The 23,212-nt window shown below is 35.9% G+C and overlaps 2 protein-coding genes across 2 annotated transcripts in view; one reads left to right on the top strand and one right to left on the bottom strand.

Moving 5' to 3' along the window:
- The window catches only part of LOC116173983 (CUB and sushi domain-containing protein 2), a 59,948-nt gene that overhangs the window by 28,039 nt on the left and 8,697 nt on the right, over positions 1–23,212 (bottom strand). The window lies entirely within an intron of this gene.
- LOC116173984 lies at positions 19,161–22,747 on the top strand. The gene is made up of 3 exons (XM_031491740.1): positions 19,161–19,625; positions 20,105–20,779; positions 20,829–22,747. The coding sequence occupies exons 1-3, from the start codon at positions 19,496–19,498 to the stop codon at positions 21,320–21,322; spliced, it is 1,299 nt and encodes a 432-aa protein (XP_031347600.1). The 5' UTR covers positions 19,161–19,495; the 3' UTR covers positions 21,323–22,747.

Genomic DNA, 23,212 nt, shown 5'->3' with positions numbered 1-23,212 from the left:
TAGCGCGAAGTTATTTCGCGGATTTGACTGATATTTTAACTCGGCTTCGCCTCGTCAAAATACCTTCAGTCTCAATGCGCGAAATTGAACTTCGCGCTCTTGTTATATAAATAACTATTTTCTACAACTGTCAAAAAAACCTGTCATTTTCTGACGGATTTCGAAACGCGAAGTACTAGATTTTTAATCGGTTAATTAATAAGTAAGGTTGCTCTTGACAACGTGCGCGAAATCGTCAACAGTGCAAAAAAGTATTTCGCGCACGGGACAAAGTTGAACTTAAACAGCAATTTAATTAACAATCGGTTCAGTTGTAGGAAAAATATTGTATATAACGCTAGCGCGAAGTTATTTCGCGCATTTGACTGATATTTTAACTCGGCTTCGCCTCGTCAAAATACCTTCAGTCTCAATGCGCGAAATTGAACTTCGCGCTCTTGTTATATAAATAACTATTTCAACTTCTTTTGTATTTTTTTCAGTGTTGCGTCATGAAATTTTGTTGGCAAACCTCAGATTCGGATTCAGCACCCCAAAAAACATATAGAATCAAAGGAATCAAAACTACTCCACAACTTTCCTGGTAAAAATATAATTTAACTGGATTAAGGCACATTTTACAGAAACAATAGCAATACAGTCATTAAAAACCAATTAAGGCACATATTACATAAATAATGTTACCCACATGCTTCTAAAAAGGAAGACTCGAACTTCGGAAACTCAAAGTAGGCAATGCTACGATCCCGGATGATGGATGGAAATGCACCACACCTGCCCAATTTGACAGTATGTTAATAGATCAAGCTGTCGAATGCTGGAAGTGTTAACGATACTGTTTCGAGTTAAGATATAGGGGAAGCAAGAGGTTCCATCGTTTTGATTAGGCTGGTGCCGAATTGCTGTCAAAATGCATTTTGCGTCGGCACTCTGGAGAGCGTTGAATCCAAATAACGGTACAAACTATACGTACTGTCGGCACCGCACTCGTTTCGAACTATGCGAGAGACAACTTCAATAGACTGTACCTAAACATTCGAAATTGGAAGATTTTCTCTGTAAAACAACAGATGACTCTAGTTGTACAAGAGCTAAGTAATAACGCAACACAAATTTGTCAAACAGAAAGTCGCGAAGAAATATGTTCAAATTATACCGCATCAAATATTTTCGCTTGATGAAAACATAACTCGGAACTCATAATATATTGCACAACTATTTAATGATATGGTTCAAGAGACACCATGGTAAAAAATATGCTTACCTAGATTAAAGTTTGTAAATCTCATTCACGTAAATACCTTTAGATAAATCATTGCGCCAATTTCTGGAATTTCATGAGACTTCAACATCTTTCACCAAATCGGTAGCTGTCATTGGAACTACAAAAGCAAAAGTGACATTTACTCAAGCCCGATGGTACTCTCTGTTAACACACTGAAGGCGCATTCAGTAAGACACTCCCTACGGCTACATTCAACCCAGAAAATGAACGTTACAATGCATGCTATAGAGTTTGCCCCATAATATTCTCTTATATTATATTAGTAGATTATGTTCGTAGATCTTAAATACATCCTTAGAATATTAGGATCCAGGGAGAAAGAAATCCACCCCACAAAACTAGTTCCTGAATCGATATCAGAATATTGGTTCCGCTTCCGGAAAATTCAAGTTCGGTTCAAGCAAAAAGCGTCTATGTACTTGTTTATATTTTCCCCGAGGCAAAGTTTTTATACGGGGCAAATTTACATGGGACGAGTTTCCTTATAAGTAAATATTAGGAAGGGGATTTTATTGGAGCGAATTACTCACATAAACTGCGAAATCTTGATCTAAACTCTTCAATTTTAACTTAAATTCAGGAATTATGACAATTCGGCTCGCAATTCTGTGATTTCGACATTATTTACCGAGAAGTTGACCAAGATTATTCTTTCAACGAAAATTTCAAGTACCATTTTTAGAAAATTTCTTTACTTCTTCAGGATTAGAAGATTTCTATAGTAGAATTCGTATATAAAAAAAATCCAAAGATTTCCCAAATTTATAGCGAGATGGTCCAAAACGAGAAAAAAACTCGCATCTTTAAAATCTGTTCAATTTCGTTGAGATCAAGAATATTATTCACAGCGAGAGTGCGCCATCTTTGCATATTTAGAAAATATTTTTTTGCGTAGTAGGAAATGGCATATCCTAAAACCCAGGCAAAGCCGTTAGTCCCATTCCTATACAACCCAGATTTACCACTATGCGACTTATAAAAAAATACCGTAGGAGGGAAAAATTTCCTGAATGCCTGAAAAACGTGGTACTAGCGTTTTCTGAACCATAACTGATTTTTTTTATGAACTGAAACAGCTGAAGAAACACTGGACCAAATGCATTCCTGTAGAGAGTGTAGATGCTAAATAAATTTTGTTAAAGCTGTGTATGGTGTCGTTCAATATTTAGAAAAAAAAACGAGCTCGTAGTCGTAGTATGCATACGTCATGTTTCATTATTAACGAGCGACAAAAAGCGAGTTTATGATTTTGGACTTGCTCTCCCTCCCTCCGTCCGCCTGTGTACATGATAACCCACAAACGGTTTCGAATTTTCCAGTTCTGTATTCAGTAATAGGTAGACAATGCTCAAGGGACTAAGGGATTCAATTTTGGTCAATACTCGTCAACCGGAAGTGACCTTGTCGCTCTTTTGCTATATTGGTGCAGTTTATTTATTAGCCGCAAAGCACAAGCCCAAACTTTTTCTTACTTGAAATACACTTTTCCCACGATTCCAAACTAGATAGCCACCTGATCAATGAACCGAATTTTCTCATTAAGATGTACTTAATCGTACGGTAGTTAAATTTTCGACGGACCCGTAACAAATCACTTTAGTCACGGTACCGTTCAATTTAACTTTTTTCGAAATTTCGAAGTTAATAAAAATCATTTATCTTCCCTGATTAACACACTTTTTGCCAGCGTCAATCTAATTTAATTAGGTACGATACGAACGCGCCGAGATCCATAATTATAACGAGAAGATTGCAACAGATTTTTGATCAAATAAACAAATTCGTTTTAACACGTTTTAGAAAGTATCGCAGTTTGTCTTTTATTGTTTTATTGGCGGCTAAATGAGATTTCACTTCACGTTCGTGCAAAATGACTTTTTTTTAATTAATTAGACACGATGACTGCGCGCCGCTACGTTGTTATTACATCGATACAGCAGTCAAAGTTAAAAAGAAATAAGATTATTAGTTTTATCTTTTAATATCCCATACATTAGAAGCGTGAATGTGTCAAATTATAGCAGTGACCAGGTTATTAGAAGTAACTGTACATTTAAATTCGACATGACTGAGTAAGTCCTGAAGTAGGGACGAGAATCTGCAGATCACATAGAAAGCTCTGAAGAGCCCGGTCGAGATTAGAAGACTTTAAGAATATATGGAATGGATGGGGTTGGTAGAACAGCTTTTCTCCACAAATAAAAAAAATACTAATAAAACATTTCTAGAACCTTTTATGTCTCTAGAAAACATCAATTATTGAATACACTTTACAGTTCTATTTCGATTTAAAAATTTAGATTTTTTACACAGCATATTACAGTATAAAAGAATGAGTATTGAATAAGATGTTCGTCGTAAACATGTGTCGTATCTCCTAGCACTACCTCAGCATTCGTGATCACAATTCTGTGTAAATTTCTACCATTGTTTTTTCCATAAAAGGATACAATCCAAAGACATTTTTTGAATTTGTAGAAAGCGATTTGAGAGGATTTTTTATTTCAGACCCAGATTATAGTTTCATATATCAAATTTGAAGTAACGTTATTTAGCAACCTTTAAACTTGGGCATGCTTTAATTGCCTTGTTTCGCTCGTTCAGCGATTCTGATGCAGATATAATAAATAGTACATTATACACCATGGAACTATGTAACGTTACTTTCTTACTGATTGATTTCAATTCCGCTTAACTTTATGATTTGTGCTCTTATTTAAATTCTTACCCTCGTTATTTACTTAAGTGTTATAGATTTCTGATTATAATAGTTCTTTGTTTCGCCCACGGAGGTCGTGCAGATGTTTTTCATGCTATTTCTTTATCCTTTCCCTTCTTGAAGTTTATCTTGCGCGCAGTTGCATTTCTTTTCCCCTTCAGTGAATTTTCTGCTTTCGCATTGCTTGCATGCAAATTTTTCTTTGGTACGCCATTACGTTTACTGACTTCTTGTCTTACCTGTGAAAAGGGATTAGTGTTTTGGTTGTTGCCATTTATCTTTAGAGTGATTTCTCTTTCTTCTTGATGTCTGTGGGTATGTTCCATTGAACCGCTTTTACGGATCTGTATATTAGATGATTCCTCTAAATTTACCTTAATACATTTTTTAGGGTTTTACTTTCTCTCACAATTTTCTCTTAAGTTCTCATTCTGATATAATACTCCAGGGAATAGAGGGTATTACCTTGCAAAATGAGAAGTAGTTCCGATTTCTTTTCCATGTCATAGACAGGTCATCTGGTGGTTAAGAATCTAAGTTTTCGACCTTCCACCCCATGTGCTTCCCCCGTACCACCCCCAAAACCCCAATGAAATTTGGTTGGTTTCTTAGTTTTTCAATCATATCTTTTTAATGATTCACTTTAGAAAAAAATATTTTATCAGAAATTGTAGACTATAAAATTCTACACAACTTTGATATACACTACTATTTTGTGAAATATTTATTAAAAAAGATATGGAGCTTGAGATTTGGTTATATTTTTAAGAATTCTGAAATTTCTATGTAGATGTTTTAACCAAATTTTATACTTTATCTCTATAATTATGAGTTTTATGAGAAAATATCTTGAATTTATCGTGGTATAAATCACCCTACCCTTACCAAAGGAGATGCATAATAATGAAACTTGCAACCCTTGCTAGTGATGATATTGGAATCACTGTGAGATTGTAGCGCTTTCTAATACACGTTTGAAATTAAAAGATTGTCTCACTTCAGTTCAATTTCATCCCCCCCCCCCCCCCGGTAGGAATAGAGGAGTACAACGCTTATTACATACATTTATAATTCTATATAATCCTCTTTTAAATATCTATTCCTACCGCTGTGGGGGGGGGGGGTGGAAGGATGAAGCTGAAGTGAGATAATTTTTTTGTTTCAAACGTATATAAGAAAGCGCTACAATCTCACAGTGATTTAAATATTCCCACTAGCAAGGGTTGAAAGTTGAATTATTATGCATCCCCTTTGATAAGGGAGCAGGGTAGGGAGATTTATACCACGATAAGTTCAAGATATTTTCTCATAAAACTCATAATTATAGAGATAAAGTATAAAATTTGATTAAATCAACCACATGCAAATTTTAGAATTCTTAAAAATATAAGCAACTCTGAAGCTATATATCGTGTTTAATAAACATTTCACAAAGAAGTAGTGTATATCAAAGTTGTGGAGAATTTTATAGTCTACAATTTCTGATAACAATATTTTCTTGTAAAGTGAAGTTATAAAAAGATATGTTTGAAAAACTAAAAAACCAACCAAATTTCTTTGGTTTTAAGGGTGGTACGAGGGAAGCACAAGGAGTGGGAGGTCGAAAACTTGGATTCTTAATCCCCAAATATTCTTCCATGACATGCAAAAAAAATTGCAACTACTTCTCGTTTTGCAGGAAATGGTCCATTTTCAGTCTCTATTTCCCGGACTATAATATTCATAATATTTATTGTTCAACAGATACAAGTATCCAATAACAGAACAAAAATAAAGTTTTACTAAGTTTGCATAACCTTTCTGAAAATCAGTATAGATCACGTAATTTGTAAATAGAACGAGGTTGGTTGTCGTCGACCTATGTCGCATAAAGCCGTGTTGACGTGGCGAGATGAATTCATATAAAACCATTTTAAAGACCTTAGAGAAAGCACAAAGCATGCCAATGTAAGAGGCCGGCTCGTGTGGCGCAGTTCAGTTGAAACTGGACTGTGGTGCTAAGGGTCCCTTGTTCGAATCCGGGTTCGGGCATGGATATTTGTAAATGTATAGTGGGGCGGGTTGGTAGAGCAGCCTTGGCTGAAACTCCGCCCACTCAAAAATAAAGGCAACATAAAAATAAAATAAAAAACTAAATTAAAAATAGTATAAAGTGGACTAATGAATATTCGTCTAGTCTTTAACAAGAAAGCATGGAATTTCGTCATAACGAGGCGTCTGTTTATCTTTTAGTTTAGCCATGGCCTCGTCAACCATGATACGTGTGATGTGTGGTAAATCAATACAAGGAGCGTAATAATTTGTTGAAGGGTTGAGCATGTCTCGTCAGTCAAGTGCATCATACCAGGTACTCTACTGACACCCTTTCGGGATCTAATAAAACACCAAAACGCTTTCGGATTCTCATCGTTTTTTCTTTTGCATTACCTTTTACGTTTGTATCTACCTAGATATTACCCACGCCTACGCAGTACTTGAATGACATCGCAATTTTTACTTGGACCCGCCATCTTATTAGGATTGATATTGGCGACGCCACGCGATAGATGAGTTTCTATATTATCGGCAGATTCCCCACTATTTCGGTGAAACCAAAAATTTAATTCTACCAACATTTACCTGGTAAATCTACTCCATTCTACCAACATTACTACCTACTCGAAGTTTGTATCTGGAGATTTCGATCATTGTCCCTGAATTGTAACCGCAAGTATTTACGAAACCTTGGAGATTACTCCGAGAATTTATTTCTGTTAGTTTGATTACATTGTATCCTTCGGATTAGCTGTGTTATACCGATATTAGCCACCGTTGCTTTGTAAATTAGTTCGTCCGAAGCCGATATCTACAATGTTTAGTTACGAAAATTTGTCCATACTACCTGACTTACATTCTGAATTAATTAGATTGCATTTCTGTGAATAGAACTTTAGTTATTTTTGTATCGTAACGTATTTTTCTTTTATTTAACGTCACGTTTATGCTTTTATACGGATGTTGTATGGATAATCCGTGATCGATCAAGATTTGGCTTTTGCTACTGTAAAGTCATTCGAATTATTGATTCTTAGTGAGTAGGTATTAATTACAGTTTTAGTATACGATTAGCCTGATCAGTGTCAGACTTTAGAATTGCTATTACGCAATATTTTATGTGCCGCGCTATTCACTACCCCTTTTCTTTGTTTGTTTGTGTTGTGTCTGTTATAGATTTGGCAGAAAGTGTCCCTATCACTATCACTTCCTTCCTGAGTTATTGCTGATTCTGTGCGGGAAAAATGCACTTTCGTCGATCGCGAGTGACCACGTTTATAACTTGTTATTAAATTTTATAGAAGAGATATAGGGAAGGCATGCGAAAGGAGAATTCTGAAGCCATTGACTATCATTATAACAGCAAAGTTCTGATTTGTTTTTTATATGATATAAATATTCATGGAATCCTGCACATTGATTAGTCTAAAATTATAAACAGCACTGCCCATAATTGACCTTTAGCAAAGTGGCCACTACCTCGTAGACCTTGGCAATGAAAATCATAACATTGTGGGTGGATAAATGAGCGTCTTTAACACTACAAACAAAGCACTTGATACCTGTAATTTTCTTAAAAGGCGTGTCACTATCATTTGGTTTCCTTCATCGAATGTTTTTATGACCTTTTGAATTGAATCTGATACATAGCTAAATGTCGACCACCTTACTTTACACCTACCTAGATTGTGCATTTCCACAATGTACTTTCAAATACCTTCATTTCTGATTATATGAAATTTAAATTATAATTGTGGATAACATTCATTCGCCTACTAGCACTCCATTTTTTGGTTCAAAAATTCAACACTCCCAGAAAGTACCTTATGCAACTCAACGATGCAAAAATACGTAGGTACCAATGCAAAAGTCAAATGTTACCATTTTTAACAATGTCCTACAATTACCTGTATCATTACCTACAAGGAATTACCTAATATAGACGAGCAGGCAACGGCACGCACCAACACCAACCGTGATGTGGGTGTATCGCTCCTATTTTACTGCGTCATTATGGGCAGATTTCAGGTCATGAAACGGTATTTACCCACAAATCGATGTTTTATTTAAATTGGCGAAAATTTCGACAAACGCCTCGGGGACATGATCTGGCTTCGGGTGCCCAAACATTTTGTTGTAGGGGATGAGCAAGTGAAAACGGCCTGATGAAGGTTCTTGACAACACGGTAACCCACCTCCCACTTTCGTCGTGTTCACCCTTGGGCCATACATTAAATACTAGATCAAGCTTTAATTTATGCAATCAACTCAAAGGTCACAGGTTCCAGTCAATCAGATTCATTTCCTATTTCAGATTTATTGTAATGAGTTTTTTGCCCAAACTTTAAACAAAATGGATCAACTCGCCGCGAAGAGCTCTCAACTGCATTAGCGACCTTATTGTTTTGAAATGGTACTTATTATGCGCCCATTGTAGTTTGTGTTGAATACGAATTAATAACCAGCGCCTTATTTGCATTTAATTGAATAAAAGTAGGAAATTGTGTCAACGTTGTTATGACATGGTAGAAGAAACGCGTCGGAATGTTGTTAATTAAACACATTAAAAAAAGGGACGGCAAAAATGATCGTGAGGAATTAGAAACTGGATTAGGATTCCTGAAGCATGAATTTGTTTCTATACACGCATTTTGTAATGCTGTAGAGTTATTATAAATTGCATAAAAAATTTTGTGTAAAAAGTTCATTCTGTAAATGCTTTCCGATGGATTTATAACGGCAAAGTGTTTTTTACTACACGACTGTCAAAATGTTACTTGGTGTAAAAACCTTAATGATGTAATATAATAAGATCCATCCATTTCTAATCGAATTTAAAAAAAAAAAATTTCCGGTGTGACGGCGCCTTTTCTCATTTTTACATGCACTCTGAGAAGAGAAGATCATTCGTGTGTAAAACTTAACAATTTTACACTTTGTTATTGGAGACGTTGGATGCGCACTTGGACCTGTCCAGAAAAAAGGAACCCAAGACCTTGATGTCGCCGAAAAAAATAAGAATGCAGCTTTCATATGTAAAATTTTTAATGACAACTTTTTGGGACACAATGGAACACTTTTGATTGTATAGAAGCCAACAATCCTTGAAAGACTTGCATCCTAATTAATGCACAGGTCATTACTAGACATTACTTCTTTAATGGATGCGTTTTATGCAGAAGAAATTTACATCTTGATCACCCCTTCTTTTTATTTTCCCCTCCAGTATTTCCACCAAAGTCTGCCATCGTTGCCCTGTGTATGGTTGCTGAAATACAAGATACAACATTCGCAAGTAATAGAAGATGGTATGGGAGAAGGAGGGTGAGAGAGGAGTAGAGGATCACAATGGGAAGTAAAGGAAAAGATAAATAGGCGAAGCAGAAATGACAAGTATGCTCTGGAACGTGGCTGAGAAAATAAAAATAAACCTTTCTGAGATCGTGAGTAATAAGATTTGTAGAAACAAGGATAGAAACGACGAACTATAAAAAGTGTAAAAAACCGATTAGAGAAAGAGAAAACGATGGACGGAAAAATGAAAGTGATAACGATTTGCATTCAAGAAAGTATGAACGAAACTATAAAATATAGGTAGGTAGTAGAAGAGACAGGAGACGGGGAAACTAGGAGGAGATCTACACGCTTAAATAGGGAATAAATGAGAATGGCATTGGCGGGTAAACAAGAAAAGAAGAGTGCAACTGAGAGTGAATATTATTAAGATTATAACTGACCGAAAAGAGAGGACGGAGACTAATTAACGGAAGCATGGATGGTTATAGAGGTGAAAACACCCTTGGGGAAAAGAGGGTGGGCGATAACGCACTAGGTCGTAAATAAACTAGAATGCAAGAATTAAAAGAATTCATAGTAAGAGCAAGGAGCGTGGAGATGATTTTTAGAAAGAAAAGTAAGAGAAGCGATGAATTTAGCGACACAAAGACAAAGAGCGGTACAGTGTCAAGAATTACAGAAGAACGCTTGAGGAATAATAAGAAGAATATGAGAACATAAACGGAGAGTGAAAAATGAATGATAAACAAAACTATTATAAATGCAACCAAAGGAGAGAGAAAGGAAAGCATGATGGAACAATGGTTGTGTCGGAAAAAAAATAGACACAGAATAATGATGCGAAAATAAAAGAGAGAGGGAGGGCAGATGAGAAAGAGTTTAGAAAAAAAGCAAGGTACAAAAAGAGGAGTTTAACAGTTTATTTTAGTAAGTACGTATTGGTTATTTTTGTTTTACAGTCACTGCTTTAATTTGTTGAGATCCTCTAGCATACCCAAATTGTCATTGGCACCATCTGTCGGTGGATTTTCTGTGCTTTTCTTTTTTCGGCACTACACTTACTAGAAAGCTTCTATAGTGGTGTAATTCCAATCGTTTTAAATAGAATTTATGTCTTTGGCGGTTCACCAGTTGTGGGCCATTGCGACAACGTAGTTTTAAGTCGAGATAGCTTTTCTCCCTTATATGAGGCTGGAAATTAGCACCGCGCATTATTTAAAGTCCGAATCAATGTACCATCGTTACGGTGATATTAATGGTTTTCTAAGCAGCCTTTCGTGGATTAAACAGAGTTCAAGTGTACACCGGCGTTTCAAGTTCCGAGTCCATTTCGAGCTGTAGATCAAGTCTACATTCAGGCTTAATTGCAAAAGCTTCTTATCAAGACCCTGAGATAACAGCGGCCATTTTGTGACAACAAACTATAGGTCTACCATTAACCTACCTCGCAATGATAGGAAGAGCCGGACATCGAAGGATCAAAAAGCGACGTCGCTATGAACGCTTGGCCGCCATAAGCCAGTTATCTATGGGATTTATTAGTTTTGGAATTTATGCAAGGAAATAAACCAGAAAGTATACTATTAAGGAAATTGCTGAAAAAAGAATTGGCGATGACACAAGGATGGGAATTGAAAGAATGAGAGGCGTTGGAAGGAATACAAAACATTACATGTGAGTGTTGGGCCTGAACAAAAGGACGCCGAACTATAGAAACGCAGAAAACGGGAATAGAGAGAAAGGAAAGCCATATCCGTCTAAGCAGACTTAACTTTCTTATTTATTCTCCGAATTTTTAATGTATGGCAATAGCACCAACATGTGAAAAACTGTATGCGCATGCGTAGAAGTGACTCTTATTTGTGGACCGATTTTACTGAGGTGTTAACTGTAACAAATCAATAGATTATACCACAGATCTACACATACACAGATTGCTAACCTGTGCATTTTTTTGTAAACAAATTTATGTATACTTAAAAGCGCCCTCTATTGCGGAGCAGTATAAACATGTACCGTTTAAAACTGTAATATGATGCTGATGGATTTATGCATTAGATGTCGCTGCAAAAAATTTAAAGAGGGAAAGTGTGCATATAATCCAGTTTAATTCTATTTGTACCAGGAAAGTTGTGGGGTAGTTTTGATTTCTTTGATTCTATATGTTTTTTGGGGTGCTGAATCCGAATCTGAGGTTTGCTAACAAAATTTCATGACGCAACATTGAAAAAAATACAAAAAAAGTTGAAAAAGGTATTTTTTTTAGCAGTTTTGTGCTTACAACTCGAAAACTATCAACTTTTCGAAAATAACCTCCCTATCTTATATCTTATCGGCGTGGTAAAGAGTGTAACGTTAATGATGGCAGAGATATACATAGTTTGTAAGTATGCCTTTGCGGTCAGCAATCTGTCAAGACCTTTAAAGCCGCAAATAGTTTCCGCCAACTTCACAAAACCTTCACGATTCTTTAAGAACCTGCCCTATGTTCGTGTGTATCTGTGACCACAGGGACCCGCTTTTAATAAGAATAACTCCCTTACGACGAATGAGTAGCTCCAGTGTTAAATTAAACAATTATGGCTCAACGTATCTCCTATCCATACCACTGTAATAATACGAATATTAAGGAATTCGAATTGTGCAAACTTTAGCGCTTTAATTAAAGTCACTAAATATCAAGTGACTTTAGCTTTAATTTTGTTTCAGCGACATCTAACGCATAAATCCATAGGCGTCATATTACAGTTTTAAACGATACATGTTTATACTGCTCCGCAATAGAGGGCGCTTTTAAGTATACCTAAATTTGTTTCCCAAAAAATGCATAAGGTTAGCAATCTGTGTATGTAGATCTGTGATTATACTAAACATGTCAAAAGGTGCATGCGCATAAGTAAATTTATTATTTATATACCTACTGAAACTGCCTGTGCAGAAGAAAATCTCTTATTTGCTGAATAAAAAGCAAAATCATCCTTGAGAAGCGAACATGTTAATGGGAAGGTACTGGGACTCAACAAAATGCTTTCGTGCGGAAAAGTGAGGTTTTGAAGAAACTCAGTTTTTTATATCTCGTATGATAGATTTCCCGAATACAAACGCTAATAAAATTTGCTGTAGCTAGCACAGCTACTACCCGCACCCTGCGCATGCGCATTCTGCCTTATCAGCTCTTCCTTGTATGTCTGAGAATATGTGTGCCAAATCTAGTTCCAATCTGTTCAGCCGGATACGAGGATAGAAACAGACAGACCGACATCATCTAGATTTTGTTTGATTCGGATTCCTGGTACTTCAAAACTTGTACTTCCATCAAAAAGTGGAGGGTGATTATTACCCCAATGCAGTACCTCTCTTACTAATGTGCGGGTGGTGATAACATGGCGTCGGGATATGACGACCCAACCATAAGTATCTTGCGCTTTGCTCAATAATACTGCTCGATCACCAACTTTGTAATGCGCATTTCGGCGATGCTGGTCCTGATACCTATACGTTTCTGCGATCTTGGGATTTCTCGTGATTACTTCGTGCTAAGGGTTCCCATCAACATCACTAAGTATGGGGTAGTCAAAGTTATCGGTCTTAGAGATTGGTCGTAGACCGTCTGGAAACGATCAGGGACCGGAATGTATCCGGTGCATTTTTTAAACCGAACGGCATGCGGATCCCATGAAGTGTTACAAACGCAGTTTTATCAGTTTATGAGTACCTGGTAGTACCTCGATCAGCTTGAGTCAACGCATTCAAGCCTCGATAGTCAATCGCCAAACGCACGTCACCTTTTTTTAGCAGCATAAGTCCAGACCCACTCTTCAATTTTGGCAGCTCTTTCGAATTCTCTGATAAATAAGTTAATTTACAGTTGGACTGTAAATTAGTTTAACAAAAATAACTTGTATAACCTTTCTACGCTTCCGTAGCTTTATTTGATTGCATCCGAAGTTAACGAAACGGTCCAACGTGTACAACTTTCTCAATTAACAAAAACTTAATTTGAATGTGACATGCTTCAATCGCAGACAACAAAAAGTTACCGCAGTTTAAAGTTTTTCGATAGTTTTTTGACTATGGCACAGATAAGATAAATCGTTTGCAATCCTAACCTCATTCTTGTAAAACGTTCTTTTCAATTATGATCAGGTTAAAAAGTGATCGGTTTTAATTGAAACCCCGAAACTATTAAGATTTTTGCGTGATTGTAACAGTTAAAATAGCAGATAATAAAAGCTAGGGCACGACCAGCTAGAACAATAGGTATACTAAGAAACCGCATTGTGTCTAGTTGTTGTTATACATTTATTAATCACGGCTAACAATTAGGCTGTACAGAGAATCTTCCAGAATATTTTATATTTGATGTTATCTACCATAATGGCGCCTTCTTGTTTTTACATTGTAAAGTAATTGTAAGAAATTAGGTTAAGATTTTTGATCGAAACTAGGATGTCAGGACATTAACATTAACAAATCGTCTGACAACAAAAAATAATTACCGTCAAAAGTTATGCTTTGGAACCATACGTTAAATATTAATTACAGTACATGAGCTGCATTTCCGTTCCACGGACCCTATAGTTATTAAGGTAACGCGAATTTGTTGCAAAATGACCCCCACAATTAATATTTCAAGCACGTTGTCTTGTAGATATGTTATATGTGTGAAAGTAATACTCTTTGTAAACAATTTATTGGGTAACACGGCCATAAATTTCTAAATATGCGACGCTTTCAAAGTTAAGTAATAAAATGAATAACGATTATTATTAATAAATATTAACTTATAAATTATGAGAGTAAAGTAAAATATCGTATCACACATCTTGTATTTTGTACTGTAATTAGAGGAGTATAACAAAACAATAGAACAAAGCATACCATACCAGCGTTACGTAAAATCATACAAGTTATACTTACAGGATGTGACAATTGCACGCAAGAAAATGGATATCTACATATTGATCGTGCTGTGATACTTCCGGTTGCATTAATACTCTATTACGGAATTATCACTTAGCATGCGTCATTAATTGATACCTTTTAAAATGGTTTTAGTAATGATAATTTAATGATCTGAGTTTCTGTACAAGGTTGGAGTGGAATTCCAGTCGGTTTTGTTTGGGGTAGGAGATTAACACCAGGTTTCGAAAGTCGGTGGAAGAGCGGAAAATTGGTACCAGCCTTCAAATCAGACCCCTAATTTTAGTAGTTGTCAAAGTCACGCCGAGCGATTTTTCACACAAATCTTCAGAATAGTTACGGAAATTAACTACATTATCGTTCAATTTTCAATGGCCTTATGTTATAGTGAGACGAGTAACCGCTAAGGTTGCTCTGCCAACCCAGCGTTCTGTACAATTGCAAAATTACATAATTTCACACCTGAATATGGGGTATAATTCATGCAGAACGTTTTTAAAGCGCTATTTGTATGGAGATGGAAAAGAAGAAATGACTTTTGACAAGATATTTGTACCTCCTTACGCGTACTTGAAGGGTTGTGTTAAATTAAATGGGTACTAAGCTCGCCATTGCCAAACTTTTCACAAATTAACATTTTAAGGTGCGCTCGTTGATGTCTTCGTGTGGTTTCAGTCTACGGCTTTGACTTAACAATCGATTTGAATTTATTTGATGATTTTTCATATAAAGTAGTAGCCGGTTACTTGAGAAATTTGCATATTAATATTATATGAAGTAATTTTAATATTCCTAAAGAAATCGACCTATGAAACATTTGCATAAACAGATTCTGTATTATATTTATTCATAAGAATCTAATCCAAACAAAGGATTTTGGTTAGTTTGTTTCATTGATTGGAATTGTGCCTTTAATTTCAGTGACACCATTCCTTTGGTTGGATTAAAATTTTGTTTAGCAATCAGAGGCGTGTGTATATTTTGTACAGGAGAATGTACTAGTAATTTCTTATGTGGTAGAGAGGAATTTTAGAACAAGGTAAAATTTAGCATGGGCACATGATCACGAAATAGGCATTGCATTTTTTGTATTTCTTTTTATGGATCAAACTCATAATTTACATCCAAGAACATGTAAATAAAAATGGAACTTGATCGCCTTTGTTTTCTTATTCTTGTATTTAACTATAGTTCTATGCGTATTTCTTCGAGTTGAATCAAATCAGAGTATTAGATTTTGTAATTTCTTGTTCTGTGTTTGTTACTTTGCTTTTCTTGTACGAACTGATTACTGGGATAACGAAAATTCGCACTTTCGAGAATCAAATTGTTAACCCGATATTCCCAGAAGGCAATTTAACAGGGGAATTATATCATAATTTATGAAAAGAAGTGACAGGCCTTCCGATTGGATGATTTTTGAAGATTCAAAGGTGCATAATGGCACGCTACTTTAGAAATCTCGGCTTTGGTTGGCCCAATGTACTTAGCGATTAAATAAGAGTGGTTCTAGCGTTAACATAACTCCTTATCCCTGAAACTAAAGGACAGAAAATCTCCGGTAACTACAATCGTTCTTCTGGCAGAAATGTAAAATTGTTGTGCTAAATTAACGACGAGTCATTTACTTGTTCTCTCCCTCTTTTTGTTGGTACGTTATGGCACATGCGAACCGGAAGAGTAAATTATTCTAGAATATTTTCCTATATTGCGAAACTGTTTATGTTAATTTAAGTGTATTGTTTAAGTTAAAAACGTTATGATATGGTCTGTTTGGTTCCATGCTGTTTATACAGATTCCACTTTTTTTCTAAATGAAAAAGTCCCTCTAGGTCTCATGGGAATGGCACTTTTATTGGCACTAAAAAATCTTTTTTTTACCGTTCTTTGGTAAAGCATTAGACTGACAAAAAGCAATGTTGCCTGAATTCGATCCTTTTAATATTAAAATTAATTAAACAAATTTAGCAAACGAGCTCTTGGGTATGGCCATTGAATAAAAATAGTGTTTTTATTCAATGGTATGGCCAAAGCATAGCATTTCGTATTACATGGTTAAAGCTATGCTTTGATTTTCATGCAATTCGGTTTATAACTAACGCAGAAACTTGATTTTAAACGCTATTACTCCGATTTTCCCTAGCAAGTAAGATGTGGTGCGGATTAATTACCAAGGAAACGATTTAATGCTAGGGATGATGAAACGTTCAAATGCAGAAGGCAACAAAAAATGTTGGAAAAGTGGCTATATTGACTACGAGCAAACTGCAGTGCTCTTGTAATTTCCAATACACCTTAGTAATCAAATCGTCAATTCTATGTGGGAAAATTCGCCTTTAAAAATTCTCCCCAAACACCCTTACCTAACACAAAATAGACTTACCCCAGACAATTCGCCCACGAAATCTGGCTCTCGCTGTATGTTCCCAAAAGAGGTACCCGCACGGATAAGGAAGGAGTCACTATCGGAGTACCTATTTGCTCCCAGGAAACTCACTCCAACACTAACTCGCTCTCCTAGCTGATGTTTTAATTACAATGACCCGCTTCATTTATCTCATCCCGAATATACACACGTACTGCAGCATAAATATTAATTTACTATATTTACATCCGAAATAAAATCGCATTTCTAACCGCGCCTGTTCTTGTTCTTCTTTTTTAGCTTCCTTAGGGTTAAATAAAAAACCCCCTCCTAGAATGTTCAGGATTCGTGCAAATTTTTCCTCTCTTCTGTCGTAACCACCTCGGTGCGAAGGTTCCACGCCGTCGCATGTAATCGTCCACATTCGTTCTATGTTCTCTGTCTAGATGAGACTTATTTGCAGATCGGGGTAAGAACCTCAATTGCGAATACCCCGAGAAAACTGTAAATAAAGGAAGGAACTTGCTGGCGCCACAATAATGCTGGGGGGTGGGAGACAATCCAGAAGCAACATTTTGTATACTGTTAACTTTCAAATTTATTTCAAGGACGAGTTTTTCGTTGAGGTCCACTTTCCTAAACGTAAATTCCTTTGGAGCGATTTCCTGGCGAGAGAGTATTCCGACGCCGGCGAATTCTCCATGCGCCAATACTCGGAGGGTAAACATTTCGAGGGAAAATTCTTCTGAGGGTGAATCTTTAGGCGAATCTTTCCGTCGTCAAAATTTCCGGGCGAATATTCTGAGGGCGAATCTACCAGAAGTGAATTTTCGGGGGCAAAACTTCTAGAGGCGAATTTTCAGGGGGAATCTTCCGGAAGCCAATTGGCGAGTTATCATGTACACAGACAGATGGACAGAAAGTTCAAAATCGTGAACGGACTTTGTGGTTCGTTAATAATCATCAAGATCAAGACTTTCGCGTTAAAGTTGATCAAGTTACCATGATGTCAGTGAGTGGAAAATTTGTATTTTTCCTAATGAAAGATTACTTACGTTAAATCGCATTGCCCTTGATCTTTAGCAAGCTCTTACGGAGCAAGTCCAGCATAAAAGTTTTGTTAGGGATTTTAATCATCTAATGTAACGAACTAGTGGGAATTTGTTTGTAGGCGATTCGGTATGTTGGAAAATATTCTACCGGTTTTTGACGCCCCAAATTTGTAAGCACAAATTATTGTCTGCGGTAAAACAAAAAGAGTAGGTTTAATTAATATACTCCGGCTATTCTAAACAACAGAAACACGGTAGAGTGATCATTATTAATTACCTCCACTTCCTTATTTAACATGCAATATATTTTATGAGTCTAACAGCACCTTACAGCTAAATTCAAGAACCTTGAATATTAAACGCGTTATCCTTAGCAATAATGTTACAGATATTATTGTCCATGACGAATAGTTTGTAGCGGCCAATATGAAAGTAAACCAGGAAATTTACCATAGAAAGTTGCTAAGCTTTGTTTGAACTTACTTGATCATTAAATATAATTACCCTTTGCATGCAAACTCGCTGAACATCTTCGGAATGGAAGCTGTGTAGGTCACAATTTTGGGATCAAAAAACTAATTTGGCCCACTGCTTGCGTGGGCGCGGAGCATGGCCGATTTCTAAAAATGTTATAATCGATACATTTATGCAAACATTTCAATTGATTGATTGAAGTGAAAGTCCCCGTTTTCTACATCTTTGTTTATTTCTAGCAGTCACTGGCTAAGGCGCCCCGAACTAATTGTAGCATATCTGAATTAATGTTCTTAAGAACAATACACGATTTACATAATGTAATGCAAATTAGGCGCAACTGATTAAGCAAATTTTCACGTTCCCATTTTGATCGGCAGTTTGTCACTTCATTGAATCGTGTAATTAAATTTTATTATTATTTTTTAAATAAGTTGTCGAGAGAATGTTTGTGAAGTTTTAACGTGAAAAGGAAAAGCCGCATGGAAATCGAGCCAATTGAACCTTTCCCTACTTTCTCTAGGCAGTATTGAAACTTTTTTCAATTAGATTACTTGCGGGTTAATGAATTCAAAAATCCTTCTTCAGATTGTTTTCTCTTCGCAATTTCGCACAGATTATCTTAACTGGGCGTACATTACCTATGTGAATCATGCTGTTTTTGTCAAACCACAGCATCACACTAGCAATTGGTAGCAACAAAAACAAATCAAAGTTCATTATGTAAAATAGAATCCGATTTAGAACGTATTATCACAGACAAAATACTACAGACGGCTCATGAGATATACGAAATGCTTGCGCTGAACAGAAATCCGTCTGCTAGCGCTACTACCGTAAAATGTTCAAATGCTTAGCTCGTAAATGCACTTTTTTCATCGTAAACGAATGGTTGGAAACTGTACTGTAATACATTTGAGAAGGCATGTGTAATATAAAATGATTTAAAGAAAAGAATATCATATTTCCGTCAAAACACTTTATCTGTAGGTCAGGATATCCCATGTAAGGTGCATACCTATTATAATTACGAAAGTTAGGATATTCGCAAATAAATTTTCTCGTTATTTTTTTACGGATACGGATTACAACGGACTGTTTTGCATTGTGTAACCATTTATTGTGGGATGCCGAATATGAACTTTGAATTAAGGTTTAAAGGGAATCGCATTACTTAACCGTTAAGGAATATAAAAAAAGACACTTTAAGCTTAACACTTGAACAGTTCAGACACATTTTCTGTTTATAAAGACGTATTTTTGTGTTTTAATTTTTTTAAATAGTCTATCGTAATTACAATTATTATTGTTTTAAATACCTAGATACTTTTGTGTTAATTATAAAAATGGCCAAAGCAGGAAATGTTTGTCAGTACTTTCAATGTGGTGTTTCAAAACGAGTGGAACCCAATCTTAAAATGTATGGATTTCCTTTTAAGGATGAAAACCTGTGCCGCGTTTGGATTAATAATGCTGGTTAGTCATTCTTGTTTCATTGATAGTATTTGATCATTTATTGTAAATCATACATAATATGAACTATTACCAATTAATGCTGCCATGAAGTTGGCCGTTAAAAATTGAGCTTTGCTGGTTTGAGATACCTACATTAAATTTAGAAGAGGGTACTTATATTAATCGCCGGAGGTTTTCCGAAATCATTTCGGTACACTATGATGAAGTTGACCGGCTGTGATTTTCTGGAATCGGATTTTCCAGAAACGGGAGAGATACCATGAATCATCCAAACAAGTTTTGCTACACTGAATTCTGAAGAAGGTAATTCATTTATCTTTGGGGATTTATGCAGAATTTGTTTGGTGCTCTCAGCTCTCATCAAGTTGACATTATACATTTTCGAATCGCCAATTTTTGGCGACCAGCTTCACGGTGGCCCAGTTATATACAATCATCAAATAAATCTTCCCTATAGATAAAAAAGCACGTCTTTACAGGGGCTACACATCTGATTCCACTGTCACCGAATTCATTAAAAAATAAAAAAATCTGTGAAAAACATTTCCGATTGGAAGACTTCACAAAATCTTCCAATGAAAGGCTCATTAAAGGCACAGTGCCTATGAAATACGATTTTGACACCGAACATTTCGAGGAACATTTACATGTGAATAAACCATTGAAAGTTTACACCAGAAAGAAAGAATTTCCACACGAATTGCTAAGATCGCCCTCACCACAACCTAGTACATCCTTTGACACAATGGAAACGCTAAATATCAGCCCAGATACATCGGTGTGGTTAAACTCACTATCTTCCCTTCCCTCTCCACCGGAAAAAAACGCGAAAAGAAAGCTGCAGTTTAAAAATGATACTCCAAAAGAGAAGAAACTTCGACTTTGCCTGTCGAATCAACGAAAACTTCTCTCAAGAAAAAGAGCAGACATGTCTCGCCTAAAGAAATCTTTGAAAAAGAAGAATGCGACTTTAAGTGCCCTGTCTTCAAATTCAGCAGAATACAGCTATAGTCTATTAAAAAAAGATCCGAAAACCTTTGTCGACATGAATTTATTTCACAAAAATAATACTTCCTGGAATAAAAATGAAAAGGAATTTGCTATATGGTTGTACTACAGCTCACCATCAACTTATCGAGGATTTTTGCAAAAAGGTAAATTTATTCGAATGATGTCGACTATCTATGGAATTTTATTTTGCAGGTTTTAAATTACCTTCTCTAGCCACAATAAAGCGTTGGATAGGTGCTTCGGTATTTAAGCCGGGTTTTACAAAGCAGTTTTTTCATCAGCTGCAATTAAAGGCACAAACATTCGACAGTATTGAGAAAAAATGTGTTTTGTGTCTAGATGAAATGTCCATCATGAGTATCATTGAATATTCAAAATCATTAGACTGCATAGAAGGATATGAAGATCTTGGGTTACCATTCGGCAGGAGGAATAAAAGAGCAAAAAAAGCAATGGTATTTATGCTTAGAGGGCTACACTCGAAATGGAAGTTGCCAATTGCATATTTTTTGTCGCATACAGGTCCTAACTCCAAAGAATTGACAACACTAATTCAAGACGCCATCATAAAAATTAAGAGCTGCGGCTTGCAATTAAAGGCAATAATATGCGATCAGGCAACCACAAATGTGTCCACCTTTAAGCAACTTTTGGTATCAAAAGAGAAACCATACTTTTTTTTTTGAAGGACAGCAAATCTATGTAGTGTATGACGTGCCTCATCTCATTAAAAGTCTTCGAAATAATTTATTAAATGGTGATTACATTATAAACGATAAACAGCCAAACAAGTCCTCTGTGCGTTACATAAAATTGATAGGAAGGGTAAGGTTTCGAAACCTCCCTCTATAGATGGTCTTATTTTGACAATAAATTCGATTATTAGTATCTTTAATGAAGAAGATACAACTTTTTTGCTCACGTCTCGATTAAATCAAGACGTATTGGAAAACCTTTTCTCCTGTATCAGACAAAGAGGTGGTTTTAACAGAAATCCCTCCAGTAGAGTCTTCAGAACCAGTTTACGAATAATTACGTTGACACGTCTTATGCAGCCTCCAGAAACGTCAAATTGTGAGCAGGACCAGGATGAGATGTTATTTCCGAAACTAGTTGAAAAAGGGGAAGTAGATGATTTAGGAAGTGCAAACTGTGCATCCGTAAAATATGAAAGGTCCTCTTCGTCATCTTCAATATCCTCCAGTTGCAGTACTTCTTCTACCCCAAAAGAAGTGACATTAGAGGACTGTGCAACAGTGTATTTTGCAGGTTACTTAGCAAAAAAATGTATTGATAAATACAAGTGTAATGGTTGTGGACAACTGTTGATATCACAAGATCAGTTAAATGAGAAGAACCAATTACTCATTGTGAAAAAAATGTATGATAACAAATTAGTGACATCAGTAGGTTTAAGATCACCAAGTGCGGTATTAGTAGACATAGTTGAACATAGCTTAAAAATAATTTCTAAGTGTTTAAGATTTAAACCGGAGCGAAGTGGATTAGGGTTGTATATATATTCACGTATTTCTAAGTTAATTAGTGTACAGTTCCCAGAGTTCAGTTTAGAAGTCGGCGAATGTAGTGCTCATAGGCAGTATCTGTTGCAATTATTGATTCGGACAAAAATTTTCAAATGGTGTAAATGGCAATCTACACAGCACGTCAAAGAAACAGCGCATGCTAAACTTCGCATTCTTAAAAATCAATAAGCTATAATTTCTTCTAATACTAAAAATTATCAAAAAGTTGACGTACATATGCCTTAAGCTACGTTCAGATAGGACGCTATTGCGCGATGAGGTACTTTTAGATGCGATGCGATTAATCTCAAGCAAATATCCTTGCATTTTCTAACAAGTTGCCATGCGATGCAATTAATCGCAAGAATTTCTTGTACCATATTCCATATTTACGAAAGTAGTCGCAGGTTAGTCTCCACTCTCCGTTCTATGTACATTACAATAACGAAACTTATATAATAGACGGCACATACTACCGGCGGAAAGTTCTCTATAAAATATATATAGAATCCAAATTAAGGTTGATTCTCACTATACATAACGTTTCCATACCATATCCTTTCCATAACCATTCCGTAAATTATTATACCTAGGAAATTGACCTTTAAGTGATATGTGCGTAAGACATTTAGCCGCGCGCTAATACACACTCTCCTTTCCGTTCACATATGGAAGGCGAATGTGTATTAGCGCGCGACTTAATGTCTTACGCACATATCACTTAAAGGTCAATTTCGTACCCTATAATAATTTACGGAATGGTTATGGAATGGATATGGTATGGAAACGTTATGTATAGTGAGAATCAACCTTTAACCGGATAAAAACGTAAATTGGTAAATACATCAATATGAAAGGAACGGTATTTTGTGAATTTTATCACCTTTTTGTGAAATTGATATCGGTTGTTGTAAAATAAGTCTATTTTCAAATGACTTTGGACCACATTTAATTACCTATATTGAGAATCAAATAAACAAATATAGAAAACGAGCTCCTGGGTATGGCTGTAGCATGTGCAAAACCAAATTTTAAAACTGGCGTTAAATT

Source organism: Photinus pyralis, unplaced genomic scaffold (genome assembly GCF_008802855.1).
Source record: "Photinus pyralis isolate 1611_PpyrPB1 unplaced genomic scaffold, Ppyr1.3 Ppyr1.4_LG6, whole genome shotgun sequence".
In the NCBI taxonomy this organism is placed as follows: Eukaryota; Metazoa; Arthropoda; class Insecta; order Coleoptera; family Lampyridae; genus Photinus; species Photinus pyralis.
Note: the sequence above shows the minus strand (reverse complement) of the source record. Positions and strands in the feature narration are given on the sequence as shown.